Below are 20,405 nucleotides of genomic sequence, written 5' to 3' on the forward strand. Positions count from 1 at the left end.
AGCAGCAGCAGTCAGTGAGTGAGTCAGTATTCATAGTGAGAGAAATAGAGCACGAGGTGGAACCATCGCCTGTAGTGAAGTACAAAAGAGGAAAACCGCTCAGAAGTGACCATAGGAAGTGCATTGTGAATGTGTTCAATAAACTAAGTGATCAGAATCCAGGTTTAGTCGTTTATTCAGAAGCACTGTTGTCGTACGCAGCCCTGTACGTCCGAACACGAGACGTTGACGGGGTGGAGGTCGGTACTACACGCTCAGCGAATCACAACTCTTTCTTTGACGGACGCGTGGACATACCATGTTTACATCAGGATTAAACTCTCGTGAAAAGACATAGTTTGAGTACCGACCGGATTGTTCGGAGTGTAACGAACGAAAATCATGTTGACCAACAACGCTGATGAACCGTGCCGCCACGGTAATTAGTTTCAGTAAAGTTGCATTGCACGAGAAAATCAGCTATTCTTCCTACAGTGGTTCAACAGCAGTAACGCACCGCTAGTCTTAAGAGTTTAACTTAAATTTTCAGAAAATCTTATTTTATTCCAGTGGAATGTCCACTTTGGGCTCCTTGTTTGGTAAGTGAAGAGTTCGAACACTGCAATGTAATGTAAAAGTTGACACATAGGGTGTACTCTAAATCTAAGCCCTCGACACAGACTTACCGCAACCCACAGATTGGAGCAGCACAAGACTAATTCAAAAATATTTTTTTTCTGCAACCGATCAAGAAGTGATCACTCGATGCTACGACGAAATAAATCCATCATCCTCCCTGCACGTCTACTCTACGACCTCTATGATCATCTTTCAATATTTAACGCTGAAATGACCAGAAGAAGAAGAGTTCAATGTCCCTTCATGAAATGTACGTCATAAGAATCGCTGAAATGCCTGAATTACACCTTCGAAAGGGGTGTTTTTAACATGCTCGCGGATCACACGGACGTTACGCGAATCTTTGACATGTTAAACGACACTGATGGTGTTAAATCCTACAACCACGAGCATAGTGAAAAAAGCAGTTTAACCAACTACATTATTATTATTATTATTATTATTATTATTATTATTATTATTATTAGTTTTACGTTCCGCCAAATGCTTTCACGGTTTTCGGAGACACTGAGCTGCAGGAATGTTGTCCCGCAGTTAAATCTAACGACTCGAAGTAGTATCTGAGCACCTTCAAACATCAGCGACCGGGCGAGTTGGCCGTGCGGTTAGGAGCGCGCAGGTGTGAGCTTGCATCCGGGAGATAGTGGGTTCGAACCCCACTGTTGGCAGCCCTGAAGATCGTTTTCCGTAGGTTTCCTATTTTCACACCAGACAAATGCTGGGGCTGTACCTCAGTTAAGGCCACGGGCGCTTCCTTCCCATTCCTAGACCTTTCCTATCCCATGGTCGCCATAAGATCTGTCTGTGTCAGTGCGACGTAAAACAACTAGCAAAAAAAAAAAAAAAAAAAAAAAAAACACCAGCGGATTGAGCCGGGATAGAACCTGCCAACCTGGAGTCGGAAGACCAGCGCTCTACCGTCTGAGCTACTCTGTGCGACCTGAAAAATATTCAGCTGAGAAAGAATTACTGTTGTTTGTTTACAGTATTTGTTCTGGAGCACGTACGTCTATTAACTATCGATAGGACAACTAAGGAATTGACTGTAGTTATCCTGGCATTTTCCGTGGACTGAGATGGGCGGACTAGGACTCGAAAAGTGCTGAGGTGGCGTTGTGGGTAATACATGCAGTGCTCAGTCTGCATGAACTTTGTAGGGGTGCAAGGATCAGCACAGGCGGTCATAATTTAAATAACTTGCCACATTAGCATTTATGGGGAGGGAGCAAAAAGGAAAAAAAAAAAAAAAGAAAAAAATCCATCTCATACTGACCTCTGAACGTAGCCCTGGCTCTCCTCCTAACACTAACAATTGTAGAAAGAGAAAGACGACCGAACACTCCAAGAATTTAGGTTTTGGCAAAAAAATATACGTGCCATGAAAGGCAGGAAAATATAAGGTCCTTCATCTCGCAAATCTAATTCCGTCTGAGTGGAAAGAATACATAAATGCAGCTATGGTCTCAGCTATCAGAGTGAAGGAATTTTGAAGTAGAGCCATCTAAGCAGCCTGCACACCAATCTCGACATTTCGATTTACTTGTTCATAAACCCGTACGAAGAACGAGTACTTTAACTAGTACTATTCATAAAAATGGGATGGTGTCTATCTGCTTGTTTGTTTGTTCCGAAAACTACTGGACTATTAACTGAAATTTGGTAAAAGAAAGTTTGAAATCCCGAGTCACTCAGGGGATACTTAGGATTTTGATATATTCCACCATTTCGAACTAGAGGGAGATTCTACAGGAATATGTCTTAAATTTGGGCAATTTTTGCCTACACTAGCTCAAAAAATAACGGGCAAACTGCTGGTAAAGTGCACCATGTGGCCTTATAAGTAAATTTCATACAAGAAACGGCATATGTATTTTCTTCGTAACTAACGGTTTTCCAGAAAATTTAGCTTTCGGGGTTATTGGCTGTCGTCGCCTTCACTAATGAATATCTACTAATTTTGTGCGTGAGTAGGGGCCACGTGAAGCCATATTCGTCATCATAGTCTTAGAAATCTCATATCTTATTAATTTATTTTCACATTCTTCAGTCTCCCGCGTTTATTTATAGTCAAATATTTTGTAATATTTTATTGCGAGACGTGGTGTGACAAACATGGACCCCGAGCTGAGTCCGGCATGGGTCCCCTCAGACTCCTCCTGTGAACCTTCCTGTGCGACCTCTTTCACGAACTGCTGTTCTTTTTCGATCCCGACGATATTAGAGCATTCGAGGCCTGAAGAGGCTTTAATTCTCCCGCCTTTCAGGGCTCTTTTCTTTGCCGATATCTTCATTTGTCGAAGTTCGGACCTTTTTCCTTCCTCCTGGTTGTTTAATTATTCATAATCTTCATTAATAGGGAATAGGCCTAAAGAGACTCATTTTCCCCATTTTCCCACCTTTCTATAATCTAATATACAGGGTGGTCAGAAACAATGTGAATCAGATATATGAGCAAGAAAGGGTTATTTTCATAAATAATTCGCTTTCTCGCACAGTTCTCATTTTATCAGCTGCTGAATTTAGCCAATCACATCGCTTCGCGAGCGAGTTCGATTGGGTTTTCCACGGCACTGTTGCTAAAGCTGCTCGTGCTTGAGAGCGATGTCGAGAAATCAGCATCAAACACATCGTTGGTGTGTCACTGTAGCGTACTTGCTTGGGTGCAATCCAGTGAGCTTGGACATGCATCGTCAATCAAGAGCGAAATTCCTTCGGAGCCAGTTTGCTCCCTGCTCTCGAGGAACGAGAGCAGCTTAGCCAGCAAGTAGGGAAAGTGCATGACGTAGTATGTACTGAAGGCCAGTGGCGAGGGTACAGTACGGCCACGGTATATTCAACCCGCCTGACTGCTGCTCTCTTGTCACGTGACAAACACCCTTCCTGAGCGGAGCAAGTAACACCAGCTCCATAGACCAACCACGTGATGACGTCTGAGCTTGGAGGTCTGTATTCAAACCCCAACCCTGCCAAAGTTTTATTCTTCGACTGGTGCTTTCATGCCGGCTCACGCTGTTTCGACCACCCTATACTTATGTACCCGATGAGAACGTCGTAAATATTGTCTACAAGAGCGTAACCTATTGTAAGACACACACATGCTTGCAGGTCACTTCAATCCTTGCTCATAAATTCTTACGAAGAACGTATACTTTAGCTAGTATTTTATATCATTTAAAAACTAGGTCTGCAATTCCTGCCATCACTGAATATATAAGTAATGAATTCAGGTAATGAAAATCATCTTCTTCTTCTGACATCACCGCACAGAAGGTTGCCGACCATTATGGATTTCTACTTTCCTATTTTGCATTTCTCGTATCGTGGATGTCGAACCACACTCTGCTAACGTCCACGTTTCCTTTCATCTTTCCAAAGGAAAGGTGACATTTCATATAACCTCCAATCCACCGTGTGTTATAATGCGAACCCTTTAACATTACATTAATATACTAGATTCCTTTATCGCGAAATCATTTGGTTCGAAGAAAATACCAGATAGAATAAGTGAAACTTACCTCCGGAACTCAGCTCGTACATCTAACGCCCCGCCTTTGTGCTCGCTGCCCACAACTCTGCAACACATAAACAACATTCAGTTAAGCGAAGTTAGGAAAGTGATAATTTACTACTTTTAGCCATCAGCCTCACAATTATGTCGATGATGATGATGATGATGCTTGTTGTTTAAAGGGGCTTAACATTTAGGTCATCGGCCCCTAACGGTACGAAATGAGACGAGATGAAATGACAATTTCAAAGTTCAAAATTATCCATTGACCAGAATAAAAATATGTGATGAAGAATGAATGTATGTATATCGATTTAAAACAATCAAGCGGATCCGACCCAGAAACTATCATAAACAATAGCATTACTGACCAAGGGACTGCTTCTAGAGCACAATCTTGAATCGAGAATGCTTGTTCTCTAAAGGGGTCCGAAATTCAGATCAACGGGTCCTCATAATGGTACTTATCGCTAGTAAAGTAGAACCATAGTATTTGTCATGTTGAAATACTAAACAAAACTAGCGTAGCCGCTCTGCAAGGTCGTGCATTATCGTCCTTCATTCCGGCTCCACGGCTAAATGGTTAGCGTGCTGGCCTTTGGTCACAGGGTTCCCGGGTTCGATTCCCGGCAGGGTCGGGAATTCCAACCTTAATTGGTTAATTCCGCTGGCACGGGGGCTGGATGTATGTGTCGTCTTCATCATCATTGCATCCTCATCACGACGCGCAGGTCGCCTACGGGTGTCAAATCAAAAGACCTTAAACTGGCGAGCCGAACTTGTCCTCGGACACTCCCGGCACTAAAAGCCATTTCATTTTTTTCATCGTCCTTCAGAATAAAATCTGAGTCCACAGCACCTCAGGAGAGAGGAAAAAAAAGGAGACAGAAGAACATGAGGTGCCAAGATCTTGTCACCATACCAGAGAGCCGTCAAACATTGCCAGCTTACCCGTGCAAATTGATGGAAAGGGATTCGAGTGGTTATCTTAATGCCTTCCCACGCCATGATTGATCCACCTCCATATCAGGGCCGAAACAGTGTTCCAGGTTCTCGTTAGATGCGAATCCGTTCTGAATCAGTCTAAAGACTGAACTGAAACATACAGACCACCGTTGGGCTGTCCAGGTGACTTCGCTCTTGACATTTCTGTGCACATGTGCCATGTGTACACATACAGCCGGTCGCCGACAGTAAAAGTCTCTCTGCCTAAGCCTTATGTACATCGTCTGCATCGATACAATTGTTGCAGTGGCTGTTATGAGCTCAGATGCCAGCTGCCTTGCAGTCCCACGGTTGTACCGTCTCGCCCTTATGGCCAAATAATTCTTATCTTTCGGATGTCACCCTTGGGCTTCCTTGTCCTCGGCTTCAGGACACATGTTCGGGCTCTAAGAACTGGTGCCACGTCCATAAAAAAAAATTTAAAAAAGATCTATAAGCTATCTGGCCACTTCAGCTAGCGAATATCCAGCTTCCATTCGTGGAATCGCCCTCCATCGCAGGGAGTCGTCCAAGGAGTCTTCTCTGTACCACAACAGTGTTTACACAGTGAACGTGGAAGTTGGTCGGATACGACAGTAAACACTACGCACACCAACTGATAAGACTCACTAATGCCATCGCTTCATGGTTGTACGAAGACAGGCATGACATCTGCCGGACAGAATAAGGCTTGCAGCTGGTTGTTTCCACGTTATTACCACCTGATCGTATTATGTGGTCAAATGGACACAACGTTAGAATTTTCGTTTTTTTTCCTTTAATTTTGGACACTGGTGTACTGTGCCAGTTTTCGAGGTGTTGAAGATGTTTTACACATGCCGATATGAGGCTGGCCTATCTGAACTATTTCAAATTGTGACGATAGGACTCACTAGCTCTTTTCTTCCCACATCGAGCTTCATTCTCCGGTACCAGACGGCACTATGCATCGTCAACTATCTGCTCTTCGTCCATCCTGCAGCGTGACCAGTTTCAACTGAGTAGCCCTACTTTCTGTCGACTGCAGCTCCAGCTGATGTCATTGCTATCTACAACGTACAATAACTTTCGATGCCCCTAGTTACCCCTCTCAGTTCTCTTACGCCCCAACGAATATAAATACGGCATCATTCTCTTGCCTCTACAGTCCATATACAGTTACGGTTGTTCGGGGTGAAGAGGAGTTGGGCCTATCTTGTAGCTGGTTCTCCAGATTTCTCCGTCTACTTTTATTTATTAATTACACAATTTGCTTTACGTCTCACCGACAGAGACAGGTCTTATGGCGACGACCGGACAGGAAAGGCCTAGGAGTGGGAAGGAAGCGGCCGTGGCCTTAATTAAGGTATAGCCGCAGTATTTGACTGGTGTGAAAATGGGAAACCGCGAAAAACCATCTTCAGGGCTGCCGACAGTGGGGTTCGAACCCATTATCTCACGGATGCAAGCTCGTAGCTGCGCGTCCATAATCGCACGGCCAACTCGCCCATACTTCATCTTCCTTCTTATGTTACCTTTAAACTACGAGTCAGGGAATATAAAAAAAAAGGTCTTTTCTCTTTTACTGTAAGAAAGTCTGATGTTATACGGTCGAGGGAAAAATCCTGGAACCGTTTTCTTAAATTTCCTTCAATATCGTATTTGTTTCTTCTAAATTCTTATCTATATTCTTGTAAAATACCAAATTTTATCCAAAATTTTGCTAGCGCACTTAAACCATTGCAATTCGTTAATCTGCGCCACTCTTTAGAATTAGGCTCTTATCAACTTCACATTTAGAAAACTGTGTGAAGGTTTTGATTTACTCTTTCACTGGATAATCTTATTGTGATTGATCAACATTTCTATGTTTGTATGTCAACGAACATATTAATTTAATAATACTTGAGAATTGTAACATTTTGGATAAGTATCTTTTTTTTGTTTGTTTGTTTGTTTGTTTATGAAGATATTTGCTCTAATCTCCGTTCATGTACCTCATATTACGTTTTCCTTAACATTGCTTAATGCTTTTAATATGCTAGTTTGTTTCTGTTTATGTACGTCCATGGCCAACTTCCGGGCAGCTTATTCATGTAAGATGGACTTTCTATTTCACACCAGGCAAATGCTGGGGCTGTACCTTAATGAAGGCCACGGCCGGACTTCCCACTCCGAGCCCTTTCCTGTCCCATCGTCGCCATAAGACCTATCTATGACGGTGCGGTTTAAAGCAGCTTATAAAAAACAAATTAAATGTCTTCAGAATGTTAACTCACCAGATCGACATAGTAAACTCTAGCGCACTCCACTAAATACACAATGCAGCTCACGATCATTATCATCATTATTATCATCATCGCCTATCCTAAATTGGTTAGGAATTGAGAACATTCTAGTAAAATGAACTAATTGTCCATTACGTCGTTACTAACGTTCCCAGGCTTACGCTGAATGCATTTTGTCCTAGACTAAACGTTCCTATGAGAAATTTGTTGCATTTGGATCCTTCTATGAGTTACTTCAGTTTCTACACAACCTTCTGAATCATCCTATATATTCAGATTTTTTCCAGAAGGAATACAAATGCTCGGTTCTTTTGTTAGCAAGAATAAATAAATAAATAAATAAATAAATAAATAAATAAATATTACTACCACAAATGTGTTCATATTATTATTATTATTATTATTATTATTATTATTATTATTATTATTATTTAGAAACCAAACCAAACCCAGTGGAACATCTGCCCCGAAGGCCATAGTCTACTAAGCGACCGCTGCTCAGCCCGAAGGCCTGCGGATTGCGAGGTGTCGTGGAGTCGGCATGACGCGGAGAGTCCTCTCGGCAGTTATTCTTGGCTTTCTTGACCGGGGCCGCTATCTCGCCGTCAGACAGTTCCTCAACTGTAATCACGTAGGTTGAGCGGACCTCGAACCAGCCCTCATATCAAGGTAAAAATCCTAGATCAAGTAAGAGGTAGGCACGCTACCCCTACTCCGCGAGGCCGACTATAAATATTATTTGGTGATATTTATATCGTACTCAATTACGAATTAAAGGTAATATGGATAACTCATACATCAACCTTCTTTGAGCAAATAATTTCCATAATATATTTGAGTTAAAAAGAAATTATATTAAGACATTTTGAGGATTATTATGTAAATTTATAGCCCTTTTATTTTTATTTTTGCATTTATTAGGTCATAAAACAACGGGCCATAATACTAACAGAGCACCAAGTTTTGAATTGCCGGTCTGAGTGGCTCAGACGGTTAAGGCGCTGGCCTTCTAACCCCAACTTGGCAGGTTCGATCCTGGCTCAGTCCGGTGGTATTTGAAGGTGCTCAAATACGACAGCCCCATGTCGGTAGATTTACTGGCACGTAAAAGAACTCCTGCGGGACTAAATTCCGGCACCTCGGCGTCTCCGAAGACCTTGAAAAGTAGTTAGTGGGACGTAAAACATTATTATTATTATTATTATTATTATTATTATTATTATTATTATTATTATTATTATTATTATTATTAAGTTTTGAATTAACGAGACTAAATCTAGGAGATACCTTTGCTGGCAGGACCTAGTGTTTACAGTGCACTATGTCTTCTGGTATAGGCTAGAGCAATTTTGTTACTTTCATAGATCTGTCTCTGTCTTATCCTTGGCTTTGACAATATGAAAGTGACTGAGGTATGAGCGATGCTAGTAATGCCAATCATTATGCAGCCAGTCCCTGCTATGAATGGTGTGAAAATGTTGCTCATAGGGTCGGTCGGTGTATGCATTTCAGTGGGCTTGACAGACTGATATGTAATAGCAACTCTGGCTCGGTGAGGAAACCAACGGGAAACTACCTCACTCCTCATTTCCCTAGTACGCCTTTTCAGTGATGCCTAGGCCATCTATGACAGCTGATGGCAGAGCTGTTGAGGATTCCACCAGCGACATCGCTGACGGACTGAACATACATACAAATCTAGGAGGTAAGTTAAAATCAGTCTGAGCGGCAAGCGAGTACCGTAATTTGCTATCCTTTTGTAGTTCCAAGTATCCACAATAATTCAGTTCTTGTAGAGTGTATTTGAGGCTAATAAAACTTCTTGCTGAAATACTTCCATGCAGAAAACAGATGGTAAGTTTGAAAGTCTCAAAATTAAATTGCCGCTGGGAACTGCTCCTGGAGTAGCGGGTATGTATATACATGTGGGTGTGGAGCGTGAGCTCTCCGTGTTACGTAACAACTGGTTAGGCATGAGCTCAGGTACTGTTAGCTGTGGACTACCGCAGCGGAAGGCCACAGTCATGGATCGCCTCAGAACTCTGCGTTCTGCGAGAACGTGGTGAACAGGACCACTTTCATGGATTTCAAAAGACGCTGGGAGTTCTTTTACTGTCGTATACGAGTTCTTTAGTACGTCGGATTAGTAGCACTTAAGCATAAGTTACTTGAATACCACCGATCGTGGACACAATTATTATTACCTGTACACTATTATCAGTATAGGAATGGGTCGAGGTAAAATATCTCTGATGGTAACAGTGCAGGTGACTTATTTTAATGGGTAATTTTGTCATAGTACCCTCCAGAAGCCCATGGGCGATCTGCGTGTCCGTGAGATGTGACCCTACCTAGGATGAAAGCTAATGTTGAAGACGCACGAGCACTCGGTCTCCAAGCCAGAAGAAATAACCAACTAAAGTTAAAATGCCCGACCCGACTGGGCCTCGAATCCAGGACCCTTTGGACCGAACCTAACTAATTAGCCACGGGGCCGAACATCGTAACACTAATCAAAGCAGAAAGAGGTCTCAAATGTAGAAGACTACCGAATTGGCCATGCGGTCACGGTCGTGTAGCTATGAGCATGCATTCTGGAGATGATGGATTCGAATCCCTGACGACGGTTTTCCGTGATTCCCCATTTTCACACCAGGCAAATGCTAGAGCTGTGCCTTAATTAAGGCCGGTACCTTCCCAATCCTAGCCCTTTCCCATCCTTCCGCCAAAAACCTTCGATATAATAATTTCGTGTGACTATTTCTAGCCGAGTGCATCCCTTGTAAGGTAGACCCTCCGATGAGAGTGGGCGGCATCTGCCATTTGTAGGTAACTGCGTGCTATTGTGGTGGAGGGTAGTGTTATGTGTGGTGTGTGAGTTGCAGGGATGTTGGGGACAGTACAAAAACCCAGCCCCCGGGCCACTGGAATTAACCAATGGAGATTAAAATCCCCGACCCGGCCGGGAATCGAATCCGGGACCCTCTGAACCGAAGGCCATTACGCTGACCATTCAGCCAACGAGTCGGACAAAACTTTCGATGTGTTACAGCAACGTCAAAACACTAGAAAAAATAACAAAATAAACTACTTAGAAGACTGAAGGTATCAGCAAAAAAAAAAAAAAAAGTCAATGGATATAAAAGGCGTAAAATATAATTACTAAGGCCACGTAAACCAATACCCTCGGGTGAGGAAGACAGGGAAGCTGGGTAGTAAAAGTACGAGTTAGGCAGAAGTGCTAACAGCGCCAGACGCCGCTGTGACTTCTTGAGAGTAAAAATCGCCGTTACTCAGATAATATAAGGTTTTACATTAATAGGTTTTCCGGTTGAATGGTGGATTATTGTGAAGTGTAGCAAGTTCTTGCTCTCGTAATTGACTTTTGGCTTACATAGCAGCCAGCCTCGTAGAGTTGGGGTACCGAGCTTGCCAATCGTCCTGCGGCTTCGAGTTCCATTCCCGAAATGTCCAGGGATTTATATTTTCGACTGAAGGCTGGAAAGGTTTTCACTCAGCCTCGTGAGGCCATTGGAGGAGCTGTTGATACGAAAGGCAACGGACCCGGACAAGAAAGACGAGCAATACAGCTGAGGACGTCGTGACGCTGACTACGTGGCAGTCTGGTACCTGCAGGCCATTTCGCTGGGCAGCAGTCTCTTGGCAGGCCAAGATCCTAATGGGGTGTTGCGCCACGAGCCTTTTTTTAAAAATACAGCAGTTGTGCAAATGAGTCAAGGAAGGATAATACCATTCAATGTGAGATCGAGTCACACGTCTCTTAAGACCAAGAGGTAGATCCTAACTTACGGCATGTCCTTTCGCCACGTGATTCAGTGTAATGCCCTCGTTAATGACAGCTGCACCACCAGCGATTAAAGTGTTAAATTAATTGCGTTGTATTTAAAAGAGGGCTCTTTAAACAGATTTTATAATTGAGGAGTTTGTTGGTGGTTGTGTGGGGCCATTGACGAGTGTGTGTGCGAGGGAGAGTGTTTTATGCGTACTGCGTAACTCGCAGTGCAAACGACCCGCCAGACCAAAATAATCAAGTTTCACAGCGCGGACGGCTGTCGTCCATTACTTGCGCCAGGTGTGCTAGCGTTTATTAGTCTGCTTACAGCGTCACGTCCGTCCCGTTAGCCTCCTAACTTCGCACGTGTCTCTGCTCTTTGATTTTAGATTAGTAGCTTCGATTATGTCCTTCTGATTAACTCAATGGTCATTGTTTCAGAAGGTCGAACACTTAAAAAAAAAAAAAAACAGTCCCTTCAATTGCTCAAGATTTTAAGAGACGCCAGTATGTCGGCGTCTTCTCCCGCATGATTTATTTATTCATTTATTTATTTATTTTATTTTATTTATGTATGAACATAACTGGCTTTCCGGCCGATTATAATGTTGAAAATATAAAAATAAGAATTCCACGAATTAAATAAAACCACAACGGGAATGTCTAAATGTTCAAATATTTATCTCATACAATAATCCATATAATTTAATTATAAGCATACAAATTAAATAGATACTCAGAGCATATAGGTACCGAATAACACAACGAACTTCACAATTTACATAAGAGGGTTCCAAAGAGAAAGCTATATAGTGTAGTAAAATACAAATACACCAAGAGAGTAGGCTGCACTGTTTGGGTTGTGTATACGGGAGATGGTGGTGGTTCTTATTTTATTTTTAATTTTCGCTTTGGGCCCCAAGGAGCCATGCAGCCAGCGATCCACAATCATATACAAAATAACAAAACTGAAAAGCAATGAAACACACACGAAAGATAACATACCTTTGAAAAAACTTGCGAACCACTGATCAAATTAAAGTCTTCTGTTAAAAATAGTCCTCGCAACGTTCTGACAACATTAAATAACAAATAAACATTTCTCACACCACTGATTTGAAAATAATGTAGATCTCACTGTAACAGACTTAACAATAGTAAACAAAACTGATTTTACAAGTGTAAATTATACTGTCTTACGAAAGAAGCAATGGCATTTTCCCACGAGGGTTTATCACTGTCACAGGATTCAGCTGTGCAGGTAAGCTGATAATGTGCAAGACTGAAAAAATTCGCGAAAGTGAAAGCAAGATACGTCCACGAATCCATGACGACACCTAACTATCGGAGAGACATGCCACAATTGTATGCAGCAGACCTAAACCCGGTCGGATCCATAATGTTGCGAATTTAAAAAGCGTCTGTTTTATTATTACTCTAATTTATTTCAGGATGACCCAATAAATGAGCACACATATATATACACAATAACACTAAATAACGGCTGTCCATTTACAAGTCTCTGCTCTTCACAAACAGCGGGCAGTCCGGTTCGTTACTAACTGAGAGGGCTTTAATCCTTAAAGTCCAGTCACCCCGTACAGCAGCTCCGTGCAGACCGCTGGGTTTCAACACAGTGCTACAGGCTACACAACACGCGATGACTGTTCCTTGGTTCGACTCCAGTAATTCACAGAGTCAGACACAGTGAGCAAATAACAGCAACAGTGTTAAAACAGCAGGACATTACTCCTCAAAACGATTATTAACACAGTTCCAATTACACTCTCGATAGCTACTCTAATTTCTGACTCACAACGATCCTCGGGGAAGACTCCGTGGTTGAGGCGGCAGCGCGTCAGCCCACCGCTGGGTTCCGTGCCTCAAATCCCGGTCACTCCATGTAAGATTTGTGCTGGACAAAACGGAGGCGGGACGGGTTTTTCTCCGGGCACTCCGGTTTTCCCTGTCATATTTCATTCCAGCAACACTCTCCAATATCATTCCATTGCATCTGTCACTCATTAATCATTGCCCCAGAGGAATGCGATAGGCTTCCGTAGCAGGCACAATTCCTATCCCCGCTGCTAGATGGGGGCTTCATTCATTCCATTCCTGACCCGGTCAAATGACTGGAAAAAGGCTGTGGATTTTCAACGATCCTCGGCTCATGTAAGCACACACACACACACACACACACACACACACACACACACACACACACACACACAGAGAGAGAGAGAGAGAGAGAGAGAGAGAGAGAGAGAGAGAGAGAGAGAGAGAGAGAGAGAGTGTATACTCTAAAGCAGTACACAGTCTTCTGTCCAGTACGCCGTCTTCAGTCCAGCTACTCACTCGAGACTCCGTCGTAACAACAACCACCCCTCGTTCAGCCCTCGGTGGGACTCTAGCGACAGCCAAAACCTCTGTCGCCCGCAGTCCAACCATCTAATCCCAACACATTGAGTCTCACACTGTCTCCAGCACTGAGTCCTACAGTGACTCTCTAACAATGACTTCGAGTCTAGCACCAACACTGAATTACTGCCCGCGACTAGCCTCCCTTTTTATAGCTAGCGTGATGTGTACCAGAATATTTGCGATGTGGCTAGAGACGGAACATCTTCATCGCATCTCCCAGAAACTCACAGGTAAATCATCAACATCATCATGAAAAGTTTTCATTCCCCACCCTGAAGGAGAGGAGCGAGCCACCTAGAAGGTAACGCCTTCTCTCTGGCCAGAAGTGGTAAACCAGCCGACGAGAACAATACACGGAAAGGCCGGCCCAGTCCTCCCGACCGGCTGGGAGATCCCCGGTTGTCTCACTCATTGGCCCCTTCCAGGAAGTGCCGAAAGGATCTAACACAGGGCTGGCATGTAACAATAAGGGTAACTCCTTAAATCATAGCCCAGAAATCTCTGCCCTATCAGAAAATTGAACAAAAATCAGGAATTGTGTAATTCCGTTTCAAGACATTCCTCCAACATTCGCCGTCCTTGCATCCTGGATGCTCTATCGAAAGCTTGCAGGCAGGAATGAGACAGAACTCACGTGCCTGTGTTCCACCGAAGTTTGCTTCAATGGAAACTTCGATGTCGGGTGATGATCCATAATGTTGAGGGGTCCAATAAAACACGACCGGTGGCGACGGGGAAGTTATTCGTAAGGCGTACTCTCGATAATCGGTCGGATATAAACCGAACGACATCTGTCTAGAATTACGCTGGGTGATAGCAGGTCTCTCTTTCCGTGGCGTTTCAAAACACACAAGCCGGGCCAGCACTCTTTTGAATGAATAGATGTTCACCCTATCTATACGATTTACAATGTGAGTTTAAAGTGAAACCTAACCCTTCTTCTTCTTCTTCTTATACCGCTTTCCCTACACCTGTGGGGTCGCGGGTGCGAACTGTGTTTCACATGTGGATTTGGCCCTGTTTTACGGCCGGGTGCCCTTCCTGACGCCAACCTTATATGGAAGGACGTAATCACTATTACACGTTTCTATGATGGTTGGTAGTGTAGTGTGTTGTCTGAATATGAAGAGGAAAGAGTTGGAACAAACACAAACACCCAGTCCCCGAGCCAGAAGAATTACTCAAACACGATTAAAATCCCCGACCCGGCCGGAAATCGAACCCGGGACCCTCTGAACCGAAGGCCTCAATGCTGACCATTCAGCCAATGAGTCGGACTGAAACCTACCTATCCCTATTCACATTATTTAAAAGGCGGGTTTAAGGTTATGCATATTAATTAACTACAAGCAATACTGAAAACAACTGTCAAGATCAAAAACGAACCCTGAATAGCGGGAACACAGGTCCATTGTTAGCGCCAGTCGGAACTGCCTCACCTCTTGTAACTGGCCTGTCATGTTCACCCATGGACGCCAGGAACCCGCACGGACAACCGCGCTCGGCCCTTGAAGTTATGATCGTCTTTCCTAGGCTATTGTAATGGGTTGTCGTTTATGTTTTCTATTTTATTATTTACATATTTATATGACTTTATACAGAATGTTCATACTTGCAAACTTATTTTTTATTTATCAACTGAGATTTGTTTCCTATGAATAGGTTTAATTCATCTTAGGAATGAACTGTATTACTGCTATATATTTACTGATTTATCCAGTCTCCACATATTTATTTTTGTGCTTCGTTCTATTCCAGTGCGAAGTCGAGCATATTTTTTTCTTCTTTGTAAACCTTCGAGGATCAATTCCATCCTAATTGCCTACTTATCTGACGTTTCTGCTTTCACTTTTAGCACTTTGATTAAGTACCTTATTCGAGGAAGAGGTTTTCCCAGAACGGTGTTGGTATGATGAGTCCACCCTTATACAGAATTGTTTGTTCTGTCTCACTTATTATGACAGTTTCTTATTTATAGGGGCACTTACAGATTCTCTAACCATTGATCTACAAAGCAGTAAATAAACTCTATCAACCTCTAGTCTTCAGGAATGTTGCTCCCCGGAGTTGTGCATTTATCACCTCAATAAAATGCTTATCTGGGACTAGTTTGTAGTCGTGTGTTTTGAAACTATTTTCTAAGAAGTTTATTTTGTTCTGAGACGCAACCTCTGTTACCAGTGTATTGCAGTTCTGGACTTGCTGTACAGTGGAAGTAAAGGGCCGCTGGCCCGTCTTAACCTTGCTCAGACGTCCTCCAAGATTGTTCTTGAGTAGTGCGCTGACGTCAGCCGTGAAGGAAGCTTGTACCCTCTGGTACTGTGTTCGGCTAACCACGTCGTCATACTGGGTGACAAATTTTATCCCACCCGCCGTCTCGTGTCGAGGAAGGTTAGTAACGGAATTACACCCAGCGCCAGCTCTGTCTCTCTCTCTCTCTCTCTCTCTCTCTCTCTCTCTCTCTCTCCAGCTACAGGACGAAAATCAAAATATAACTTACAGACCAATGCCTTCATCAAGGGCGCCCATAGGATAGTTTGTAGGGGGGTCTAGACCTGGGGGTATGTAGTAATTTTAATATTTTGGAAGATGAATGGCGACTACATTAGATGTTTTCCTTTCCCTGAGAGCTACGGGGAGGAGGTGCGTTCCCCCATGCCCCGGCGTATGGGCGCCCTTGGCCTTCATACAAGCTGTATAGCCGGACTAATTCAGACGGAATAAGCACGAGCCATATTAGCCTAGTTGGCAAGTTCGATCCCGGCTAAATGCGATGGTATTTCAAAAGGTGCTAAAATACGCCAGCCTAGTGTCAGTAGATGCCGGCACATAAAATAAGAACTGCACAACAAAATTCCGGCACCTCAGAGTCTACGCTACCCATTGCAGTGGTTAGTGGTACGTGAAACCAATATCGGCATCATCATCATCGACGGTTATGCCTTTCAGCGTTCAGTCTGCAAGTCCCCTGTGAATTTACTACACTCCTCCACAATCGTATATTTCTAACTTGCTCTATGGCCTCATTTACTTCCAGAGTTCTTTAAGTAAATCATTAGAAACTAAGACTAAACACTGTTTCCTTGACTCCCTCTATTTAACTAAACCTCTGTGTCCGAGTCCGTTATTTCCTTGTAAAACCTATCCTCCTCCATTCCCCTCACATGGCCCCATCACCAAAGCCGTTTTATGCGTACCTACTACTTCATTCATCGAGTTCATTCCTAAGTTAGCCCTTATATCTTCATTCTGGGTACCCTCCAACAATTGTTCCCACCTATTTATACCAGAGATCATTCTCGCTACTTTCATGTCTTCCAACTTAGGAATAATATGTCCTGAATCCATCCGTACAGCGAAGTCGGTCTGGAAACTGACCACTGTAAAGGTTGCTTCGTCCGGGAGTTGACTTCTTTCTTACAGAATACTGAAAATTTGGTCCTGAGAACCCTTCTGTGGTTTGAAATCACACTTTTTTACATCCAACTTAGTCTCGACCATTAACTACACCTTCCTTTCCAGAATGCCAGTGATATACCGATCAATGAAATACATACCACGATAGTTGTTGCAAACCTTCCTGTTCCCCTGCAATTACTACTTTCGTCCAATCAGAAGATACCTTACTTACGTTCCATGCTGATCTTAATAGTCCATGAAACCATTTCATACCTGCCTTCCCACTATATTTCACCATTTCAGGTCTAGTTTAATCTATTCCTTCTGTTTTATGACAATGTAGTTTATTTACCATACTTTCCACTTCCTCGAGCGTAATTTCACTCGCTTTGAACTCAGCTGTTCGCGATGTCAAAAGGAAGATTTCATTTTTCGTCGAAAAGTTTTTCAAAATATTCTTCTACCTGTCTAGTGATTCCCTGGTATCTCCTATAGTAAAACTGATTTACCCAAAACGTTTTCCTTTCTTTTTCCCTCCCTTTCGAAGATTCTTCATTGCTGTCCAGAACGACTTCCCCCCTGCCGCTTCATTAAGCATTGCCAAGTACCGAAATTTTTCCATGACTTCATCTGGGATTCTACAATGATTTCTTTCGCCCTTTTTCTTTCATCGTTTCATCTATTTTTGCTGTAATAATAATTCTGTGTATTGTTTAATATGTATATGGTACCGAAAGGGCTCATTAGCCCTAGTGCCAAATTCTAAACAATAAATTCAATTCAATTCAAGGTACGATCAATTGCATATCTGTATCAGTTCTTGTTTGAAGACACTTTTGATACGCCTTCTTTCAACCTTAACAAGCTGCCCAGATTTTATCATTCCTCCAAGATGCTGGCTTATTATTATTATTATTATTATTATTATTATTATTATTATTATTATTATTATTATGTTATAACAAGCAATCGATCAAATAAGCAAACAAAACAAACGTGGGCAGGTCCAGGCAAGACGACGGATTCCTATGAAACCTGACTGACTAAAAAGGTCGTCGTTTGTATGTCTCGATGGCCAAATTCTTTGGACGTGTGAAATTAAAATAAAGTGGTAATAGTAAACAGCAGTAATAATAATCACAATCACATACCTATAGTTTAACAGACATGAAATATAATTATATGGGTACGAAATTCCAAGAAAAAAAGAGATAAGCGTAAGGAAGAATAAGACTGATAAATTAATTAGTTTTGAAGTCCCACAAACTACATTTCGTTGAGGTCAGATTGCGGATTTTTGCCTCGTACAGGCTCCTTAACGTGCCAGTATATCTACCGGCAGGAGGATGAAGTATATGAACCCTTTCAAATACAACCAGAGTGAACCGGGATCAAACTCGCCATCTTGGGATTAGGCAGCCAGTGCTCTACCATTTTAGCTACTCAACAATACAGAACCACTCCTGTTTGGTCACACGGAGTGGGCTGAATAACGCGATTCGCAAATAACTATAAATACAGTAAGTACATTAATATATATATAAGTGGAGGGACGTGTCTCCTCAAGCGTAACGTCCCCGCATTGTCTTACAAAGGAGGCTCACAGTGGTATCTCAACGGCGCACTAGCCAGCGTCTTGGAAAAATGTAACTGGGCCTAATTCAATTGACGAGCTCACTACCATACTGGGGTGAAATGCTGGTAATTTAATAAATGAAAAGTACTAAAAGGCTTCCATACTTACGGTTGGAACGTGCTTCAGTAGCTCAGGAAATTGGGTCAGGTTATCTCGCGCTAAGTACATCGGGTTGCTGACTTCGATGCCTCAAGCCCCTAAAATAAGGCAACGGCCGTAGTATCTATACAACCTGAGAGGTTTATGCCATGCGATGGTGCTTCGGATATGATGGAACGTGACTCAGTGGCTTTGTGTGTCTGCTGGAGTTTACGATACCTGCAGTTTGCATGTAAAGCATGGGGGCCATGAATAGAATGGAAGTCCCCGTTTTTACAGCAGAAAGAACAAACAACTGTTCAATGAGCTATTGTAAAGTTGTTCTCGGTGTTGAATTTAAATTCATCGGGCGCAACAGTACGACGTAATATTATCAAATATTAGTAGCACGAAGTAACAGTCTTGGACATAATGCAGCACACCTACATGCCGTGTACTTCAGATTTACATTGTACACAGCATATATACTGATATCGTCAATTGGGGTCACTTCGTTCTCCGGGGAAACTTCGGTCAGTATTTTTCTAAGTCACTCTCAGTTGCCTCTAGAAATTCATAACGACATTAATTTTTAATAGTTGTAACCAGAAGCTGATAGAGGATATGTTACCCCCCTTCCCGGGCACTTACGTCCTTGAAAGGGCTTTGGCCTGCCCAGCGACCGCTGCTCAGCCCGAAGGCCTGCAGATTACGAGGGGCCGTGTGGTCAGCACGACGCATCCTCTCGGTCGTTATTCTGGCCGCCATCTCACCATCAGATAGCTCCTCAATTCTAGTCACGTAGGCTGAGTGGACCTCGAACCAACCAGCCCTCAGGTCGAGAGAAAAATCCCTGACCTGGCCGGGAATAGAACCCGGGGCCTCCGGGCGAGAGGCAGGCACGCTACCCCTACAACACGGGGCCGGCATATTATTATTATTATTATTATTATTATTATTATTATTATTATTATTATTATTCCTCTGCTACACTGTGCAGGCATTTTTATTGGACTCCATTTAGATTGGTTACAATTCCGTTTCGAAGTTTTATTTTACCAAGCTAGCTTATGGTTTTACGTGATTTGATATACAGCGATCATAGTCACAGGACCTCCAATTTTACGTCGGATCCAAACCACAGGGATGTGATTTCATTTCAATAATCACACTGGCCTGGATTCGACCCGCAGTCGCCTTGGTGAGAAGTCAGCGAGTATGAGACTCGGTTATCATACCCCTACTCCGTTTTACTCTTACCAGTTGGCAGTGATAACTCTATTCCGCGACCTACTGTCGAGATGGATTTTTTTTTCAGGTCAGGTAATAAATAATGTTACCAGAGATTTTGTAAGGTAAAATGAGGTATTATCGTCGTATGTTGTAAGCTCACCGGACATAAAATTAGTCGCCTCTGGAGAAATCATTACAAACATCATTTAATACTGTGTAACTCCGCCTCTGGATTCCATAATCGCCTGGATTCGGTTAGGAAGTGAGTCCACAAGGTTGTGCAGGTACGTTGCAGCCAGGTTAAGCCACCCGCTGAAGATTTGATCGCGCAATTCCACCAAATTGCGGGGATGCTGATGCCGGCGTTTTACCCGCTGTTCCGACATGTCCCACAGATTTTCAATGGGGTTCAAGTCAGGTGATTTTGCAGGCCAATCGAGATGTAATAGAGTGGAGGAGTGTCCATTA

At 42.9% G+C, this 20,405-nt stretch overlaps 1 protein-coding gene across 7 annotated transcripts in view; it reads right to left on the minus strand.

Annotated features, from left to right (window-relative positions):
• The window catches only part of sd (TEA domain transcription factor 1 homolog scalloped), a 645,214-nt gene that overhangs the window by 258,192 nt on the left and 366,617 nt on the right, over positions 1–20,405 (minus strand). For all 7 annotated transcript variants that reach the window (XM_067144328.2, XM_067144329.2, XM_067144327.2 and 4 more), the window contains one exon: positions 4,134–4,190. In XM_067144328.2, the coding sequence (XP_067000429.1) occupies positions 4,134–4,155 (22 nt within the window). In that variant the 5' untranslated portion in view covers positions 4,156–4,190. The remainder of the gene's footprint in view (positions 1–4,133; positions 4,191–20,405) is intronic.

The sequence above is a fragment of the Anabrus simplex genome, chromosome 3 (assembly GCF_040414725.1).
Source record: "Anabrus simplex isolate iqAnaSimp1 chromosome 3, ASM4041472v1, whole genome shotgun sequence".
Taxonomy (NCBI): domain Eukaryota; kingdom Metazoa; phylum Arthropoda; class Insecta; order Orthoptera; family Tettigoniidae; genus Anabrus; species Anabrus simplex.